The sequence below is a fragment of the Megalobrama amblycephala genome, unplaced genomic scaffold, assembly GCF_018812025.1.
Source record: "Megalobrama amblycephala isolate DHTTF-2021 unplaced genomic scaffold, ASM1881202v1 scaffold199, whole genome shotgun sequence".
Taxonomy (NCBI): domain Eukaryota; kingdom Metazoa; phylum Chordata; class Actinopteri; order Cypriniformes; family Xenocyprididae; genus Megalobrama; species Megalobrama amblycephala.
Window position 1 is genome coordinate 727,308 of NW_025953336.1, and position 22,437 is coordinate 749,744.

General features: G+C 39.8%; 1 protein-coding gene across 2 annotated transcripts in view; it reads left to right on the forward strand.

Moving 5' to 3' along the window:
- Nucleotides 1-2,475, forward strand: part of LOC125260920 (centrosomal protein of 128 kDa-like) — a 106,898-nt gene extending 104,423 nt beyond the window's left edge. For both annotated transcript variants that reach the window (XM_048179424.1, XM_048179425.1), the window contains one exon: nucleotides 2,339-2,475. In XM_048179424.1, coding sequence (XP_048035381.1) covers nucleotides 2,339-2,439 — 101 coding nt within the window. In that variant the 3' untranslated portion in view covers nucleotides 2,440-2,475. The remainder of the gene's footprint in view (nucleotides 1-2,338) is intronic.
- The last annotated feature ends 19,962 nt before the right edge of the window (nucleotides 2,476-22,437 follow it).

Genomic DNA, 22,437 nt, shown 5'->3' on the forward strand with positions numbered 1-22,437 from the left:
TGATTGTTGCTAAAAAATGATAGACAAAAACACTAGTCTGATAATTTATGGTTTAGGCCTAAATGATAGCTTTTAAATATTATATCAGATTGTTTTAATTACTCATTTTCTTAAATAATTTGAATATTGTTAGACCACAAAGTCCTAGACTACAAAGTCCTAATTTCCTTTCATTTGGACAGTTTGAATGCATTCGCTTAAGGCAAGCTCACAATACACAACTTTTGGATGGATTTTGCCATCCCAGACAGACACAGTCCCAGATGCTACCTGTTTGATATTATCACCACATGATCTTTTAGTGTGTGCAATGCAAGGACAAGGTGGAACTAATCCAACCAAACACAGTACAGATAGTATAAACGGAAAAATCACTTGCATGAATTTCTTGCTTGAATTTATGAGAGGAAATGTTTTTTTTTTTTTTCGCTCTTGGTTGGAACTGCCTCTTGACCAAATGTCTTGTAGTTTGTGCACCTCATTAGTGTTGTGTAGTCTGCACACTGCTATGACAAGACAGCAACAGATAAGAAACCATGTTGTGCAAGCGTGAGCACCACAGCAATTCAGGTAGTCTAACAGTCCTGTAGTGTGAGCTGGATTTTCCCAGAGTTTACTGCAGGGGTTCTCAACTCTGGCCCTCGAGGTCCACTTTCACACAGTGTTTAGTTCCCACCTTGATTAACCTCACTTATCTGCCTTGATTAGACCTTGATTAGCTTTTTCAGATGTGTTTCATTATGGTTGGAGCTAAACTTTGCAGGAAATTTGACCTCAAGGGCCAGAGTTGAGAACCCCTGGTTTACCTGATTAAAATGATTACAAACAAGATTCCAAATGTTGGCTTTTTTATGCTTTTTCCCCTCTATAATGTATTGATTGGAAAACAGATATCCGAGGTCCAATCTTAAGGTTCACTTCAGAAACAGTATATGAAGATGAATTGAAAAATTCATATAAAAAAACAATTGCTCACCGGCGGTACATTGCAGGTTAAGGGGCAACAACATGCATTTTGTTCTTTCTACACTCAAAGATCTATGTAAATATAGATACATTTATGATAACAAGTTTTAATGTTTGGAAGACCTGACCTGCTAAAGAGCAGATGTGGACTGAAAGTATAGATGACTGGTACTACTGGTGAAATACTACTGTTACAAGTTGTAAAGACAGATTTTTACTTAAGTATAAGTACATAAGTACTTGCTTTTAAAAGTATTTAAGTATCAAAAGTAAATTAAAAAATTTTATGTCAATGCAATGTTTTATTATTGTTGCATTGTATTATTGAATGCACGCTGTGCCATCATGGTGGTTTAAGCTAGTCAGTGATGCTCCATCCGACATGCTAGCATACAACTACCTTGAATGCATTGAAATTATTGTTTAATAGTTACAAAGCTCTTTTTAAAGTCGAAATTATACTAGAAAAGAAAGATTTCTACATTGTGTTTATTTGACAAGATTATTCCTAAAACATGTTTCTGAAAGGACTTGGATGGAGAGTTTTTGAAGGCGGTGACATGGCAGCCTTTAGGCAAACAAAGGAAACATTTAAAACGAAAGGAATCTTCATCTTCTTAGTGTTAGTGTATGACTAACAGGGACCAAACAGACTGGTATAACCAACTGTCTGCTAGCTGCTTAAGTTGCTCAAATTAATAATGCATATCACCTAGCTATTTTAGCATAAAGACTGTGTCTGTTTCACAAACTACTGCAACTAATGCAAAATGCTTAATAGCAATAATTGTTAGGATAGAACATATCAATCCTGTCTTCTCCAACAGTCTAAAACAGGGGTCGGTCAAATGTAATGAACGTCGGTCCTCAAGAGCCACAGTCCTGCAGAGCTCCAACCCTAATCAAACATACCTGAACAAGCTAATCAAGGTCTGAAGGGTTACTAGAAAGCTACAGGCAGGTGAGTTTTTATCAGGGTTGGAGCTGAATTCTGCAGGACTGTGGCTCTCCAGGACCGGAGTTTGCCACCCCTGGAAAAATTTGATGCTCATTTTCAGAATAAGCAAATAATCAAGATGCGTTATATATGGTTAGGTGTTGCCTAGCAAAATTACCTAAATATGATGATAAATGCTGGATGAAAGTCATTGAAAGATTATTATAGTTTTCAGTGTATCTGAACTAGTTCAGAGTAAAACCCCTTTTAGAAAGGCGCAATATGCCTGAATGATGGATGTGGCTTTTTCAGAATATGGCTGTGTTCTGTATACTAATATTCTAATGTATATAAACATAGCCCCACTGTTTGTCGTGCCATATCAATACCTGTCTCTGCGCTTACATCCAGGTTTCTTTTGTTTTCTGTTTAAAGCGCCACAGAAACCTCTTGCAGTCCAAGATATGGAATCCAGTCTGACCCAAGAGCACTTTTCTACCATCAATGGAGCAAGCTCTGAACACACAAGCATGTAGTGCTGTTCTCTACAGCTGGAAACTTTTGGCAGTAATGACAAACTCACGATAAAAACTCATGAATACCTCTGATTCCCACCAGATCCCTTATGTTTTGACTGATCAGATTACTTCAATGTAGAACATGAGTGCACTATACAAACACTAATACTGTGTCATTACACAGGTCCTATTTAGTGCCTGTACGACAGTCTGGTTACAGTTAATTATACTGATCAAGTAGTGCTTAGCTTTGTTTCTGTATGTCTTTGTTTTTAATGTATCAATAACTTTGATTTAACCCTTAACTCATTGTCAGATATTTTCATCAGATGATTAGAATATGATAAACCTATGTGGTATTAAAGAAAACTAATCTATATTATTCTACTGAATATATTTTTAAAATATCTCATTTTGAATATTTAATGTTGTAATATTTCCTTAGTAACATAAAATGAGTTTTTTTCCTACTATTTAAGTTTTTATGCATCAATTTATATATCAATTCTGTGCTAAATTACAGTGTCTTGCTTGATATATTTTTGTATTTTATACCTTTTGATTAATGTAGTGAATGATTTTTTTTTTAAACTTCTAAGTCTGAATCTGAATATACGAGACTCATATTTGAATGAATGTAAAACAAATTAAAATATGATAACCATACAGCTACAAAACTCCTTTATAATCATTTGCCTCAAGAATGCAAAATTGAGTGCACAGGACATATTATTGCATTCAAAACTATAAAGTTACAACATTTGCAGAATGAAATAGAAAATAATATCTTGTTTCCTTTTAATTTAGTGGTGGTCATTCAAGCCTTTAAAAAAGGTGTAGAAAGTGGGAGTGTTCTCTCACTTTGCGACATACAACACACTCATAATAATTAAAAAAAAAAAAAAAAAAACTGAATTAATGTGGGACATACAGTGATTGATTCCTTAATGTCTTTAGTGCAAAACATAGCTCCTCCCTGTTTAATGCAGAGGGCAATCTATAGGTGGATTCGCATTTGAAAGACAATTCAGTCTGGTCCAAGACTAGAGGTTGTGTGAGCATATGTGTATAAAATCTACTAACTACTATGTTTGTTAAATGTATAGAACAGTACTTTATATGGGGTTAAATTCCTGCCAATAGTATTGCGGTCACATATCAAAAAATAATAAGCATGACTCAAAAATGTAAAAACACATGTAAAAATATATAGCACAAACTTACAGTATATAGCACAAAAAAATGCAAAATGATCAGAATGGCAAAGAACATAGAAAAAATTAAAAGCGCATTTAAAAAAATAACAAGCATGAATCAAAACTTTAAACACATTAAAAATGATATTGCACAAATCTTAAACTTGTGTTTGTGTTCTTAAAAGTTGTTTTCCTTGCTTTTATTACTCTCTACTTTGTGCTCTCTTACATTTTCTGCTCATATTTTACTCTTTTGTACACTTGTGCTGTTTTTCTCTTTGCTCTTTCCATGTTCCGTTCTTGCTATTCCAAATGTTGCAGTTTGAGTTTCATATAAATTAGGCCAGGCTTAAGCTTCACTATTGGTCCACACTATTGGCCCAGACTATTGACAGCTCCTCCATTAGCCAATCAATCGAAGAGAGGGAGATGACATCACTTCAATGCGACTCATGGATACTGATGCTCACACTCATACAGGGGAAGATAACCGTTTAATTTGAAACTTTACAAGGACTTTCAAGCTGTAAAGTTATCTGAACTATGGACAAATAATTCCTCTTTTTGAGAAACATGAGATACTCTTTTAATGTGCAGGCTTGTTATGATTGTTAATCTTTATGTTCATAATGTGGTATGGTATATGGTATTTGGTGTTAAAATATTACTTGGCTCATGATGCTAATGTGCTAAGGCTACTGTAGCTAATATATTTCTTAATTGTTGTTCTTAAACGATTATAGGTAACGTCTCAGTTTACGTATGTAACCATGGTTCCCTGAGAACAGGGAACGAGACTCTGCGCTGATTGCGCTTTGGGGAACGTCACATGACCCAGGTGTCTGAGAGCAACTATCCAACAACTCCAATCCCTATTGGCCGGCGACAGCCTATGACGTCATACGGCGCGACCCGGACGTATAAAGGGAGCGCCTGGAGAGACAGAAGACATCTATCGTCTTGAGGGACTGTTCTGCAGGCAGGCAACCCGAAGCATGGCAGGAAAGCGCAGAGTCTCGTTCCCTGTTCTCAGGGAACCATGGTTACATACGTAACCTGAGACGTTCCCTTTCGAAAGGAAACTTCAACTCTGCGCTGATTGCGCTTTGGGGAACGATATACCCACGCCGCCATGCTTGAGGAGAGTGCATGCCAAATAATATGGCTGACAAACGTCAAGCAGTTTCGAAGGAAACGCTTAGCAACTCACCCTCGGGTCACACCAGGCTGTCAGTGACAGCATTCCCTATGGCCAACAGCCCAAGCTGAGCCAACAGAGGCCTTCCAGAGATAGAAGGCCTACTAAGGCCGCTAGAGGCATCTGAAACCAACTTTTCCACAGACAAAGTGGTTTCTTTAAGGGAATGAGGCCAGGGAACCAAAGGGAACCCCGTCCAGTCACTAGAGGGGAACGAAGTTACCCCTAATGCCACCAGGGAGGCCGACCTGGTCTGTCATAGGACAAACTTAGTTCTTGGCCAACCCTGTCTGAGTACAGAATCTCCATAACGCATTCTTCATAGAAGAGAGCAGGTAAGAGTGACTGCAGAAAGGCAGAAGCAACTCAGACCCACGCGTAGAGATGGGCATCCTGGAGAGCAGAACTCAGCTGAGTGCTATGAACCCTCCTATTGAGGGGAGATAATCCACTCATCCTAGGATCTACTCAGTGCTTAATTAACGCACTGAGGAGGCTGTGCGCTAGAGAACCCTGATACAGGGGAGCACAAACCAGCCTGGGGCTGAATCTTAGGAGGAGGCCTGATAAGGCCTACCACCATGATCAGCTTAGGGAGCTAAGCACTATTACAACATAACCCCAAAGGGGAAGTACAAAGCTCACCTAACAGGTAGACCATGCAATGGGCACGTACTCATGGAGGCCAAAGAGGAGCCTACAGCATGATAAGTAACTATATGTGAAACAGAAGTATATTCAAAAAGTGGCCTGAATGGGCCACCCTGAACACCTGCCTGGCTGCAGCAGACAGGCAACTTCAACGGCAGCATGGGAGACTGCAAAGCGCCCGTATGATAATCTACCCAACACAATCCAACGAGCAGTGTACTCAGTAAAAGCACCTTACGCCGACACATAGTCGACATACGCCGACACATAGTCGAGGAAGGCCCGTGCGGGCCTATCACCTCAACAGACACGTGGGCATCAGCTCGTGGCAGTGTTCTTAGGCACCGAAGAACGATAAATAACCAACACCAAGGAGGTTAAATATCATCTGGGCACCTGGCCAACCAGAAGTGTATATAAAGGTTCTCAGAGAGAAATACACATCAACATATACCACTATGTTGAAAAAGGGCGGCCCATAGGGCCTAGCAACCTTTAGACATATGGCATAAATCCAGTGGCCATTTCTAGGAGCATGAATAGATCCACCTTAGACCTCTAGGTGGCTATTAGCTCAACTAGCGTAAGATCAGGCTCAGGGAGACGGATGCAGTTCAAACCAAACCTCAGTAAGGTTTAACCACAGCATACATCCTGAGTGGCTAGCCACTCAAGTACTCGGAAAAGCACCATAAATTCTCACAGCGAGAAGAGTACGCAGCTGAACTCCGAATGCTACACCAGAGGCCGAGAAGAGGCCTACCTTAGTAAACATATGGCATCAGCAAGCGGCTGCCATAACCAGTCCACCCAAAAGCCATGTATTTAACATTGAAACTTCCTCAGAAGAAATACATAGAACGCTGCCACCCAACGTGAACAGGCCTGATTAGGGCCTATCCGTCGAGGTGGGGCGTGGCCTTTTAAGGTGGTCAGGTTTTTTTCAAAGCATCCTGCCAACAAATCAACTAAAAAGGAGGCCTAGTGGGGCCTACAATCTCAGCGACAAGTGGCGTTCAGCAACTGTTGAAATGAAACACAGACTGTGCCAGCATGTGAACTAGAAAAGGGGCCTGTTGGGGCCTACCATTCTAATGACACGTGGCTTCAGCCCGTGAAATGCTGTAAACTATGTGAGCAAACTATGATCAGCTAACAGCACTTGTTATAAAAACAATTGCTAACTAGAAGGAGGCTAATTAACCATAAGAGCCTACAATCAAAGTTATATGCAATATAGCAATAATAGCTGTTAAGATCACAAAAAGGGAGCTAATACAAACCAGCTTTTCTCAAAAAGTGGTTCTATACTACCCTGAGTATGCAATCCAACAGGTGATGCACTCACTAACACCAATAAACCTACTAATGGGGAATATAGGTCACCAGTGTCTCCCATAGCGGCTACATAAAAAAGCCTGCTATTATGGGAACAGGTGCTAACCTGTGGCAGCATAAGTAAGCTCACATACGATGTAGGGCAAAAGTCTAGAACTTCAAAGCAATGCAGCGCTTTGATGTATATGCTGTTTTCAAAGAGGAAAATAATTCTCTCCATACAGATTCTCATATCTGTACTGAGCCATAGAGGATGAATGCTAAACCCTAGCAACGTCAACTCAAACTTGATTAGAGAAACAAGTGGCTCAGAGGAAAAAACCCATTTTCCCTAGCATAACAGTTCTAGAAAGTGGGGCCTTGCACACACAGCATGAGTTATCTACGCAAAGATAAGGGCCTACCACCTGAGATAACAGCATCAGGGAGTCTAAAAAACAGTCTACAACCTAGCTGTTTAAACTCAACAATTGCACCTACATAGCAAGGGGATAATGGGCATACGGCCTGACATACTCCCTCGGGAGGAGACCAGAACTAGGAACTATACAACCTGACAAGGGATAGTATACATAGGGTTATACGCAAATAACACACCTAACCTAGCTTTAGCCTGGCCGCTAAGCTACGGGCCTTCTTACAGGGCCACAAGCCTAGTGAAGCCTGGGCTTCACCTTCAAATCTCATGGAAAGAGAAAGAAAGCGAAGCTCACAAGCAAACAATGTCAGGCGGCCAATTAAGGCCGACCTAAACATGCATAATAACTGAAGTGACGAGTTAAGCTACTTCTAAACAACAGACGGCTAAGAGGCAGCCATTTTGTGGCCTGCACACTAGCCAGCCTATCAACTTCAGTTTGCCCAAAAACCCCTACTTTTTCCTGACTGCATGCCCAGAAAACTATACAGGAAAATAAGGTCTTATTTTAAACACATAAAATATAGACCCCCCTGCGGCTCAAAGACCAAAGACTCCTAATGCTCCTTTTTTTACATAAAAAGGATGGAATCCAAGGCTCTTTTAAGCCTAAAAGATCCTCTTACTATCAAACAGAAACAGCGGGCTGACATGAATAATCACTATGGGCCCAGCCATCAGTCTGACCAGAAGCATCTGAGCATGAATATGTTTATATATATATATATACATATGCATATAAACATACATATATATATATATATATATATATATATATATATATATATATATATACACACACAGGAGGCGGAAGAAGAAGAGGAGAGGGTAGATATAAATCGCCCTATGTAGCTGGGGAATCGATTACAAACGCAACAGTGTTTACAATCGATCACCCACCTCACTCTTGCTTCTTCCTCCTCCCGTCTGTCTGGGTTCAGATACAAATCTGGACGGCTAGGGGTTTTTCCATGCCCTCCCGATCTCAAACGAGGAGATCAGAAGGGAATGGAAAGTCATGGAAACCGCTGCATTAATGGACAGAAAGGAACCACTCGTCGAGCCATCCGCGCGCAGCCCCTTTCTTAACGCGCTCTCACGGCAGCTGCAGCCCGCCGAGAAGCGCGTCCCAAACACACAGCAGCTCCGCACACAGCCAGAAGAGTGCTCGCGCTGGACGCGATGACGTCAAACAGAAACGTCATCGTCACCCAGTCATCCCCGTCAGCCGCAGGGAAGCCGAGAGAGAGAGAGACAACTTTCTCAAACTTCCCAACGAACTCATCTGCGAGCCCTATGATCGCAGCCACCGTATTGCCTCAGCAAACGGGGCCAGTACCATAAGGCACAGATGCAGACACCTCTTCCCTCGGGAAGAGTGTCAAACGAGAACGGAGCGTCCCGAAAAGGGAGATGCTCACAGTAAACAACAGACAAACACAGACAGCGCCCTCAAGCACTGTGTATGCTCGCTCCTCTCCAGACAGAAAAACACCCAGAAAAAGTGAATATAAGTGTCAAACCCAGGGACACGAATAAACACATCCTCTTGAACGTTAAGGCATATAAAAAAAACCCTACCGGAGTTGGTATAGTCGTAATCAGACAGAACAGGACAGGTCTCTCCAGGCGCTCCCTTTATACATCCGGGTCGCGCCGTATGACGTCATAGGCTGTCGCCGGCCAATAGGGATTGGAGTTGTTGGATAGTTGCTCTCAGACACCTGGGTCACGTGACGTTCCCCAAAGCGCAATCAGCGCAGAGTTGAAGTTCCCTTTCGAAAGGGAACCTGGTAAATTAATTCTAAGACTGAATGTATCATTTCTGCGTTGACTACAATAGTGTTACAGAGGAGATGGTACAGAAACCAGGTGGATACAAAATTATAGATCAGGGATAGGCAACATCAGTTCTGGAGTGCTGCTGTCCTGCAGAGTTTAGCTCCAACCCCGATTAAAAAAAAAAATAATAATAATCACCCGTCTAGAGTATTAATAATCCTGAAGAAACTAATTAGCTAGTTCAGGTGTGTTTGATTAGGGTTGAAGCTAAACTCTGCACTCCAGGACCGACATTGCCCATCCATGTTATAGAAATATGAATGTAAATGGCCAGTAGGTGACAGCAAGTTACTGTCTTTACGAGTGAGTCATTCATTTAAAGGTCTCATTCAAATCAGGAATTCATTAACGAAATACTGCTGTGTTGCTCAGAGATGAGTAACGCTGTTCTGCTGTGGCTTTGTTTGATACTCCTTTCATCAAAATAGTGCAAAACACACTCAAATTTAACTTATTGCTATATTGATTTATGCAACAGCTCAATAAACATTTGTATTCACTGTAATATTGGGGAAAACTCTCTTAACTCTTAACACGCTTAACTTTATAATTTTATAATCTCAGTGCTAAAATGTGATATAATTCATAAACCAACAGCCTTGTCAATGACATACTGTACATGGAAGACAAAATCTATAAATCTGTTTACAGGAAAACAATACATGACAAAATATGCAGGCAGTTTACAATTACGAGCAATATTCAATGATCTAAACAATTGTGATGGCATATCTTACTTTTACTGTAATTCATGAGCAAATATATTAGTAAGGTAGGTTTCATATGTTATATTCTCTTGTGCAAAAAACAGGAATTGAAGAGACAACAAGCAAGCATATATTATTATTATTATTGTATGAATACTAAAAATATCTAACTGTAATATAACAGGTATAGACAAGCCTAGGCACACATAAGAGTGACGTTGTGAGGCCGCTGCATAGTGGCAGTTGCATTTCGCAGTGCCAGGTCCAGTGGTATGTGCATTAAAAGTGAATATAACAGTGATGGATTCGTCAGACATAACTGTGACAAGTTGTCGTTACGATGGTGAATTTAACAATAAAAGATTGACGTATATAGCAGTGACTGGTCAAGTTGCAGGCACATACAGTATAATGGTGTACTGCCACAGAAAGATTTTACCCCAGATCGGAAATTGCCAGCTGTGATGGTTATCTTCCCCTGTATATGAGTGTGAGCATCAGTAGCAATGAGTCGCATTGAAGTGATGTCATCTCCCTCTCTTCAATTGAGTGGCTAGAGGAGGAGATGTTAATCTAGAACTAGTGGACCAATAGCGACGCTTAAGCCTGGCCTAATTTACATGAAACTTGAACTGCAACATTTGGAAAAGCAAGAACGGAACATGGAAAGAAGAGAGCACAAAGTACAGAGTAATGAAAGCAAGAAAAATAACTTTTAAGAATACATTAACACAAGTTTTGATTCATGCTTTAAGTTTTCGATTCACGCTTATTATATTTTGATCCGTGACCACATTCTTTGCCATTCTGATCATTTTGCATTATTTTTTTAAGTTTGTGCTATATATTTTTACATGTGTTTTTAAATTTTTGATTCACGCTTATTATTTTTTGATCTGTGACCTCAATACTATTGGGGGGAATTTAACACCATACTTTCACTCTTAAACGTTGGCCTATTTATAAGCAGCATATCTCTCTTGTTACAGTTTTTTTCAGCTGCTTACACATTTTTTTTGTTTGCCTTTTTTTTTTTTTTTTTTCCCCAAAACTTTACGCACAAATCTATGGAAGCCCATTTCCGCCACATAAGAAAAAACTTTAAAAGTCATAATTATGATAAAAAGTCAAAATTATGACTTACTAAATCGAAATTTACTAAATCGAAATTATGACTTACCAAGTCGAAATTGACATACTATGTCGAAATTATGAGATTAAAAAATCAAAATTGTGACTTTAAAAATTGAAATTATGTCATAACTAAATTGAATTTATGACTTGCTGCTCATTGATCTGACGCGACTCGACACGACAGGATGAATTGTGAACACTATAAATAATATTTTAAACGTGGTTTTACTAATGATGAAATTCTTGCCTTATTAGCGGAACGGCATAGCTCTGAGCAAACACGCTTTTGAATTGATTTTAAGAAAGAATTAAAGCTGCAAGCAATGATGAAAGGGCCCTCGCACACGGGCTCACCATCACCCATTGGCCTCAGGAAAACAGTGAACAGTGAGCTACATGCATGTGAGTGAGTAAATACAATGGAAATATGACAAAGTCATTTCAAAGTGCCACACTTCCTGCTGCCAACAGGTGGTGCATATTGAAATGTGTTTTTGGGAGTGAATTACAGTGTAAAGCATGCCATTTTCTGTTGCCAGCAGGTGGTGCTATGAACTGAATATTGGCATATAGATGTCTTCAGGCCAGGACTTTTATCACACACGTGAAGTTTGGGGCAGATCGGACATTGTATGCCTGAGTTACAACAACTTCCTGTTTCATGACGAAACATCAGACTTTGTCAGGCCACCACGTACACGCCCTTCAAAGAAAACTCAAGATCTTTGCAATTTAACATGGCTAAGGCATCAAGATTAGACTGACCATATATGATGTGGTTCTGTTTAAATGTCTATGAGGAGTTAATCACAGTGTAAAACATGTCATTTCCTGTTACCCACAGGTGCACTATGACTGTAACTGAATATTGCCATGTAGATGTCTTCAGGCCAGGACTCTAATAAAACGTGAAGTTTGGGGCAGATCCGACATTGTATGCCCGAGTGTAATGTCTCACAGGTATTTAATCAATTCATGGCTGAAATATATGAATATAATAAATCATATTGCATTATGACTAATTATAATATAGATCACCCAAAGAGGGAATTATGCACATATATTGTGAATTAATTACAACGGATTGTAATTAATTACCTATATGATTAGTTCTAGTTTAATAGTTGTTTCAGAAAAACTATCCTAGCTTGTCCAGCAAACTATGGGTTTTCTCATAGACTATTATGAAAAAAAAATTATTCTCTGGCCACGAGAATAAATTCCTATTATAGCATCAAAGCGTAAAGCAGTGTTGCAGAAACGAAACGCAGAAGTGACTTGGTATTCTGAATGAGCAGCAGAAACAATCGAGCAAGAATGTAATGTATTTATTATATATAACTACGAATACATAGGCTAAATATACACTAAGAATACACATATATGGAAAACGAAAGTAAAGAAAACAGGTGATCAAAGGAGTGGCAAATTACAAACAGTTAACCTTTGAGAGCCAGCAAGGAAACTCAGTTTTACACAAATTTTAAAAGGTTGTTACTTGCATAAGTTCAGAGTGCTGTAGTTACTGCCTTTCCGTAGAGTTTCAGCGCGCTTGGCTTGGAGCGATTGGTCCTTTTCAAGAGGGCGTTCTCTGGCGGGTTTTCCAAAGCAAGGTTTAACTTGAAAGTAAGATAACCGGAAAATAAAGAAGAGAGAGTCCGTCTCCTAGGATGACGAAGGCTTGACAAAAGAAAAACTTGTGCCAAGAAGATGGTCGTCCCGATGAAGGAGAGCGTGTGATGGAAGCGTGGTTGCCGAGACATGTGGGAGAGACGTGCGTGAGAGGGTGAGGGACAATTCAGAGACAATCGAGAGACAAAGGAAAAATGCGTGTGGTTGTCTTTTATGGAAAAACAAGCCAACACACCTCCTTGGGTGAAACAGCCAATGATAGGGGTGCAATCTTGGCGGGCAAACTTTTTCTTTGTCTCCATTTATGACTTCATTTGCATGAATTATGAAGTGTCAGATTCGGAGTGTATTTTCTCCGAAGTACCATTAAAAATAGAACAATTCATTTTACAGTAATGTGACATACATTGTCGAATAAGGCATAAAGAGAGCTTAACAAAGAAACCAAACTTGTCAGGTGGCAAAAACATAAAAGGGAAGATACAGTTTATACTAGAATTTTATCGTTTAGAATAAAACTAACACCACTACAGTCATAGCTAAGCTTATACACTAGGGATACATACATGCCCTTGAAATACAACGACAGGTATACTTTGGCACAGTCATATTTTGTACATACAATCTCCATGTGTGTTTGTGTGTGTGTCTCTGTGTGTGTGTACATGTATTGGAGTTTGTCATCTTTAACTCCCTGAGGTCTGAAAATGCGCCGGCGCGTTTTGCAGGATTTTTTTCACATTGCAGCAAAACAGACTTAAAATACTCCGTCATTTCTTGTCATAGAGACATAAGTAATATATCAATTGAAACTATAGAATGTCTTCTTTTATTTGTGTACACTCAGAGTAAAAACACAATGTTGTGCTTTTTGTAAAATAAAGAAAACTAACATGATGCGTGATCTCTCCTCTCCCTCTGAACGAAGTCCAATCTGATAGTTCTCAGAAAATGAACTGTAACTTATGAATACTAATGACAAAAAAAATGACACTTACGTCTAAAGAAACGTTGAAATTGTCAGGTTTTAAATCGTGCAAGTCAAATCGAAAACAAACATTCTGTGTTTATGTAATCTGTATGAAAAGAGAGCCATGTCAGAAGTCTGTGATTCAGCTCATTATCCGCTAATGCGGCCACGCCCACGGAGCCAGCGCTATTCAGACACAAATTCAGAGGCAATACATGCATTCGTCTCAATCGTGTATTTATTGTCTTGAAAAGTGTTTATTTGGATGTTAAAGCAATGGTTAGCGATCTCTAGAAGACATGCCGTTAGTTTCTAGTTCCTTTTCTTCTTTATATGAATTTGTGGCCTAAAGGTGTACAGAGAGCGCCCTCCGGCTGCAAGTATGAATTGAAAAAACAGTATCCAGCACTCATAGTGATGACAATAAATATTACTTCTCAGTATAGAAAATTGACATAAATATATAAGAATCCATCAATATTTCTCCAAGTGTGCATGCTTTTAAGCTAAAAGCCTATATGAAATGCCATAGAGGTAACATAATTGTTCAGACACTTTGCATCACAGAAATACATTTTATTTTAAAGAATATAACAGAATACCATTATTTTAAATTGTAATAATATTTCACAGTATTGCTGTTTATGATGAGCTGAGACATTATTACAGAGGTTTTTTTTCACAGCCTACCTGACTGAAAGGCCTCATTAATATGCAAGTCATTTCAGGTCATTATTATGTGATTCTTTTGTCTTCTCAGGTGTAAATGGCCCATTATTCATGCAGATTCACGCCTCCACGCATACTGTGTTTCTTGACAAAAAGTGTCTTACAAAAACTAAATCAATATATTGTTTTATATGAAGGAGTAGGCAGCATAATTTTTACATAATTCTGAAGCAAAAACTCTAGTCTACAACCTCCAATACCCAAAAGTCTTGTGAACACAGATTTAATATACTTTTTTTGGCCTTATTTCAGTGACTTAAGTTTTTTGTTTTTTTCAATAACCACGCATAAACATTATTCCTTCAAAAATACAAACATGTACATACATGTTCCTCACATATTATTGTAGCCTAGTTTGTGCTGAATACAGTGTAATGACACTTTTGTCATTTATATGTTTATGAACAACTGAAAAAAGCACAAATGTCAGGGCATATCAAAACTTCTCCTAGCCCCAAATCAGCCTCAGACTCCAGAGGGTTAATGCAGTCACATGGCTTGCAGTAATTCAATCCGAGTTGACCACGATCATTTGATGTCACAAGGGAGAGAGTCGGGAATCCATCTATACGGCCATAAAATGTGTCAAGTGGGCTGTTAATGTCCGCCAGGCCGGAGCCAATGTGAGATTTACAAACAAAAGTTCAAGGAGTTAAAACTTAAACACAGTTTATAGTTGGCCTGCTAATTTTTGATCCTGTGCAGACCTTACATGAGTTACAACAACTTCCTGTTTCATGGCGAAACATTGAACTCTGTCAGGCTGCCACGGACAGTGAAAACTTCAGTGAAAACTCTTGATCTTCGCAATATAACATTGCAAAGGCCTTTAGATTAGACTAACCAAATATGACCTTGATCTGATTAAATGGAGTTTGTTAAAGTACAATGTCTGGAAATGGCAAAAATTGCACAAATTTTGCAAAGTTAATTCAAAATCTCTGACTTCCTGTTGGTAGGTATTAGGCTGTTAGATGTGTGTACCGGATTTCATACTTGTACGTGAAATCTAGCATCAAGGGCACTTAATTGAAATTTTGTATGTGGTGCTATCGAGCCATTTTCGCCACATCTAATTCTGAAACCCATATCAGACGTAATTTTTCACCACTTCTGATGCATCTACAAAGTTTCATAAGTTTTCGAGCATGTTTAGGCTCTCAAAAATGTGATTCCCCTTTTGTGGTGAAACATCAGACTTTGTCAATTGCCACGGACACGCCCTTCAACGAAAACTCAAGATCTTTGCAGTTTAATATCGCTAAGGCCTTTAGATTAGTCTGACCAAATATGATGTTGATCTGGTTAAATCTTTATGAGAAGTGTAAAACATGTAATTTCCTGTTGCCTGCAGGTGGCGCTATGACTATAACTAAATATTGCCATGTAGATGTCTTCAGGTCAGGACTGTAATAAAACATGTGAAGTTTCGGACAGATCGGACATTGTATGCCCGAATTACAACAACTTCCTGTTTCATGGCGAAACATCAAACTTTGCCAGGCCGCCACGGACACGGCCTTCAGCAAAAACTCAAGATCTTCACAATTTAACGTCTCAAAGGCCTTTAGATTAGACTGACTAAATATGATGTTGATCTGATTAAAGCTCTAGGAGGAGTTCGCTAAAGTACAACATGTGGAAATGGCAAAAACTGCCAAAATTTTTCAGAGAAAATTCAAAATATCTGACTTCCTGTTGGGTTATACAGATTTTGCACCCAGGGGCTTTTTTGTAGGGATTGGGCTGTTACATGTGTCTACTGAATTTCATATCTGTACATGAAACGTAGCGCCAAGGGCACTTAATTGAAATTTTTTAGTTGGTGCTATCGAGTCATTTTGCCACACCTAATTCTGAAACCCATATCAGATGTAAATTTTCACCACTTCTGACGTGTGTGCAAAGTTTAATGAGTTTTTGAGCATGTTTAGGCCCTCAAAAATGCGATTCATTTCGGAGAAGAATAATTGGCTGAGTACTTAAAATACGGTCCTCGCAGCTTTGGTGCTCGGGCCCTAACAAGCTTTGGCGCAGAAAGAACAACACGGATGTGGCTGTATGAGGTGGCAGCTTTCATTAAACAACTCCAAACCTCGGACCAATGTCATGGTTATATCATACAGGTGCTGGTCATATAATTAGAATATCATCAAAAAGTTGATTTATTTTACTAATTCCATTAAAAAAGTGAAACTTGTATATTATATTCATTGATTACACACAGACTGATATATTTCAAATGTTTATTTCTTTTAATTTTGATGATTATAACTGACAACTAAGGAAAATCCCAAATTCAGTATCTCAGAATACAAAGAAAGGATTTTTAGAAATCTTGACCTACTGAAAAGTATGAACATGAAAAGTATGAGCATGTACAGCACTCAATACTTAGTTGGGGCTCCTTTTGCCTGAATTACTGCAGCAATGCGGTGTGGCATGGAGTCTATCAGTCTGTGGCACTGCTCAGGTGTTATGAGAGCCTAGGTTGCTCTGATAGTGGCCTTCAGCTCTTCTGCATTGTTGGATCTGGCATATCGCATCTTCCTCTTCACAATACCCCATAGATTTTCTATGAGGTTAAGGTCAGGCAAGTTTGCTGGCCAATTAAGAACAGGGATACCATGGTCCTTAAACCAGGTACTGGTAGCTTTGGCACTGTGTGCAGGTGCCAAGTCCTGTTGGAAAATGAAATCTGCATCTCCATAAGGTTGGTCAGCAGCAGGAAGCATGAAGTGCTCTAAAACTTCCTGGTATAAGGCTGCGTTGACCTTGGACCTCAGAAAACACAGTCAACCAACACCAGCAGATGACATGGCACCCCAAACCATCACTGACTGTGGAAACTTTACACTGGACCTCAAGCAACGTGGATTGTGTGCCTCTCCTCTCTTCCTCCAGACTCTGGGACCCTGATTTCCAAAGGAAATGCAAAATTTACTTTCATCAGAGAACATAACTTTGGACCACTCAGCAGCAGTCCAGTCCTTTTTGTCTTTAGCCCAGGTGAGATGCTTCTGACGCTGTCTGTTGTTCAAGAGTGGCTTGACACAAGAAATGCGACAGCTGAAACCCATGTCTTGCATACGTCTATGCGTAGTGGTTCTTGAAGCACTGACTCCAGCTGCAGTCCACTCTTTGTGAATCTCCCCAACATTTTTGAATGGGTTTTGTTTCACAATCCTCTCCAGGGTGTGGTTATCCCTATTGCTTGTACACTTTTTTCTACCACATCTTTTCCTTCCCTTCGCCTCTCTATTAATGTACTTGGACATAGAGCTCTGTGAACAGCCAGCCTCTTTTGCAATGACCTTTTGTGTCTTGCCCTCCTTGTGCAAGGTGTCAATGGTCATCTTTTGGACAACTGTCAAGTCAGCAGTCTTCCCCGTGATTGTGTAGCCTACAGAACTAGACTGAGAGACCATTTAAAGACCTTTGCAGGTGTTTTGAGTTAATTAGCTGATTAGAGTGTGGCACCAGGTATCTTCAGTATTGAACCTTTTTACAATATTCTAGTCAGTCTTTTTTGTAGGTATTGTAGGTATCTTTTTTGTAGGTACTGTTACATCTGTCTACCGAATTTCATACCTGTACGTGAAACGTAGCATGAAGGGCCCTTAATTGAAATTTTGTAGGTGGCACTATCGAGCCATTTTGCCACACCTAATTCTGAAACCCATATTAGATGTAAATTTTCACCACTTCTGATGCGTGTGCAAAGTTTCATGAGTTTTCGAGCATGTTTAGGCCCTCAAAAATGTGATTCATTTTGGAGAGAAAGAATAATTGACCAAGCAATTATAATAGGTTCCTCACACCATCGGTGCTCGGGCCCTAATGAGAATAAATTAAGGTGTGCGTTTGTGTGTTGTAAAGTCAAATGTGTTTATGTGCGTGCATGGGTGGGCGTGAGGTATATGGGTGAAAAGAAATCTGGTTGGATAGTTTAGTTTCGTTGCTTTTTCCACACATGAAAAATGACATTTCAGATAGTAAATGTTTACAGGCTCAAAATGTTTAAACGCTCTCTAAAACAGCTAAACTTGATTGAAACATTTGCAAAAGGCCTAAAACTATTGAGTAGCCTAGGGATGGAGAAATGAAGCCTCTTAAATATTTCTATATCTCTGAATGTTTTGCAAAAAGTTTCAGAGCATTAAGAGTGTCGAAAACAGTGCCATCTTGTGGCAGGCAAAATTTACAGCAGCCATAAACCCGAGTACGCAGCTCCGTTGTTCCCTTTCATGGGAACTCGAGCTGCGTCGGGACATGGTGGGAATGCCTCTGCATGATTGTGTCGTGAAGCACGTGTAAACTGTCTAATAGCATGACGGAATGTCATAGGCAGGTGATGTCACAGACCAGGAAACTATAAAGCATTCCCAGAACAAAGAACGCTATCTTCTGTGTCTTCAGCAAACGCTCTGTGTATCTGTCCTTGTCATAGTTATTGTTGTCTGTCACACAATATATATAATCATTAAGGCGAGCAGACAGCAGTTCAGATGGTGTGCTTCTACCTGCCCTCGTTACATCACGGGTGGGAATACACACGAGCTCTGCGTTGTTTTTTTGGGAGTGGAGCATGCCCAGGCAGTCCTCGAGGGGGTTGCTTGTGAGCATTGCTTGTGAGCACAGAACTCTCCGCTCCCGTCGGGCGCTCTTCGAGGAGGGTGCTTCGGCTCACGTTTCTTGTGGTTTGGTCCTGTTTCTGCTGAGGCAGAGCAGCGGCTCAGATCATGGGGTTCGCAGATGGATCTGGCAGAGGGGTTAGAGACGGGCATCGCCCTTTCTCTGCCCTCACCTGCCAGGTCCAGTGCCTTTTCCCAGGTGGTAGCATGCTCTGCGGTTTCTTCCCCCTAGTGTAGGGTCTGCACAGTCTCAAGGATGAGCAGGTCCCACCATAAACTGTGTTTAAGTCTCAATTCACGGAAACTTTGGTTTGTAAATCTTACATCGATTCCGGCCCGGCAGACACTAATGGATCACGAGACTCCTTTTTATGACTATTTCGATAAGTCCCAAACCTCTCCTCTGCGACTTCAAAGGAGATGCAAACACCACGGATCGGGTTTCTAGGAGACAGGCCCGAATTCCAAACGGTCATAAAAATGAAAATACACGCACGCACCCACAGACACACACACACATACAAAAGACCTACATAAAAGACTGTACGCACAAATATTATACCTGCAAATATGAATGTATCTGCCATTGTAGTGCTTGTTGCATGTATGTGTTACTAGTGTAGAATCGTAGAATTGACTGTAGTAGGTTAGTTTTCATGTTAAACGATAGTAGTAGATTATAAAGTGTATCTTCTTTATGTGATGAGCGACACCTGTCGAGTTTGATCTCTCCGTAAAGCTGTGAGTCCGAGCTATTCACTCATGTACGTTACATTTCTGTCAAATGCATCGTTCAATGTTTAATAGTACTATGAAGAAAATGCACCGATTTGACATTTAATCCGGGAGACAGGACAAAGGGATGTGGAAAACAGCCAAATTGCAACGCTATCATTGGAGGACGTTATCAAGAAGGCGTTCTGGTCTGTTGTCTTTAAAACACCACGACACGTGTCTTTTGGGCACAAGTTTTCCTGCACAAGTTCCTGCCGTAGAGACGGACTCTCTTTTTTATCTTCCAGTCATCTTACTTCCAGTTGAACCTCGTTTGAAAACCCTGCCGGAGAAACCCTCTCGGAAAGGACCAACCAAGCCAGGCGCATTGAAACTCTGCAGCACCCCGACTTGAACCATAAGCAAGTATTATAATTTCTCTGAAATTTGTTTAAATACTGGGTTTCCTTGCTGGCTCTTCAAGGTTATCTGTTGGAATTGGCCATTCTTTGATCATCTCTCTTTCTGACTTTTACTTTCACTCTGTATGTATCTGTATCTACTTGTGTACATTTATCCGTATAACCTTTGTATTACCCGTTCCGTATATTAAACACATCATATCCATGCTTTTTGTTCACTTGCTCATTTCAACAAAAACCCGGTCACTTTAACGTTTCGATCCTATATCCTTGCTTTACATTTGGATGCTAGAATAGGAAGTCTTTCTCTTGGCCAGAGAACAGACCTTCCTTTTAATAACATTGTAAGGACCTTAGGTCATTTATTAGCTCAATTTAAGTGTTACAGGGAATAAGAATTGAATCAACTGTAAACGATTCACTGTAAATGATTCAGAATTAATATTTAACACTTCATCAATTATTCGTCCAGCGAAAACTGAGGTTAAAGTATTTTACCAATTCTGGATAAAATATTATTCTGCGGCCAACAGTAACAATATTTTATTATGATTATTATGATTAAAATTATTATATTATTATAAGCAAGAGGTAACTTATCTTTGAGTTTAAGACAGTAATTTGATACACAGCACAAGAAACTCGTATATGTGAAAATCAAAACAAGCTTTATTGACTACTTCTAATGGTTACAGGAAACTAAGGCTAAACACACACACACATTCATACGCACACACACACACACACACATATTCATGGAGTTGATATGAGTTATGAAGAAAGTCCCAAATACTAACTAAACATCGCAACCTGAGGAAAATCACAAAAGCAGAGCTTTGGCTTGATTCTTTAGGTTTAAAGGAGTTTCACCAGTTTCCAGCAAGAGAGAGAAGTTTGCTTGTACCTGCGTTTGCTCTGACAGCTGAGGTAATCGGGTTGTTCTGCGACTCGTGTGCAGCGGAGCCCCGTTCTGGATTGGCTGTCTTTCAGGTGATGTCTTCTCGGGAAAGCCCTTCGTGGGTTGCGCGGAAGCTTTAAAGTGGTTGCCGGCTGGTGAAACGCGCTGTTCTGAGCAGTTTTCTTCTTTGGAGACTTTGGTCAGATGTTTCACAGAGTGTTTTGGAGTCTGGATGTGACGGCTGTTGAATGGTCAGCTGCGCGGCTCGTGGATGAAGTCGGCGACTGTTAGATGGAAAATCAGCCCCGGTCAATCAGTTCTTAATGACCCATGCGACTTTTCCGCCGTGGTCAAAGTAGCGGTGCTTCGGCTACTGGGCTTCAACGACTGTGCTTCAGTCCGACTTCTGACCGACCTTTGACCGATTTCTGACTACCAGCTATTGGGAAAGCATAGTTTTAAAGGAGCAATTTGGCTCCATCCTTCAGATGCGATCCTCCAATGAGACGTTGCTACGGAGATTAGACACGCCTCGTCTATTGTCTATTGATCACATCGCGTGATATCTGTGGAACATTCTCCTGTTTTATTAACAACTTTATAACGTTTCTTAATATTTTTCTGGTACCAAATTTCAATATTTCATTCACACAGAATTACAGAGAACTATAAATTCTGCATTTAGAACTCAAACATGACACACTTCTTACCCACATATTACTAGACTGACCTAATTAAAACAATGATTACAATAATGCATTTGAAGAAAACCCACATATTGAATACATTGAATAGACATGTTAGTAATTACATCATGGCATGTATTATTCTGTATATAGTTTAAAATGATCTCTTAATGATGGTCCATTTGAAATTCAAGATTGAGTCTGTAAGCAAAAAGTCATTGAACAGCGACCGGAGTCACAAGTGACCGGGTCAAAATGGATTGCTCAACACAAAGGAGGTATAGATAGGACAGATTCGTCTTTAAATCCGTTGATGGGTGTTTTCCTGTTCCGTCCGATAATACAAGAGGGTTTTGTGAGAGAATCAATAGATTTAATGTGATCAGACCCACGTGATAGGTTCTGATTAGTTTATTGCTGATGAGCTAAGAAGTCCTTTAGACAGAGTCCTTTGTTAAAAGAAGTCACGTCATCACTTCTGTTAAGGCTAGGTGTTTCCTGTCAGGAAATTGATCTTTTGGACCAAATGAAGCTTTGTTCAATCATGCCTCTGGCTGATAAAGCCATTTGGTAACGTCTGTCGAACGAGTCCCTACAACATTCTGAGGAGCTATAGTTTGCCGGACAAACGAACAGTTTCTCTAAATAATTATTAAACCAGGACTAATCATATATATAATTGATTACAAGTCATTGTAATTAATTCACCATATATGGTTAATTCCCCCTTGGGTTGGTATGTGCATAATAATTCATAAAGCTTTATGAATTATTATATTCATATTCCACCCATAAATTGATTAATAACTGATTAATCGCTACTCTGGGGTGAGGCACCGGAACTTCA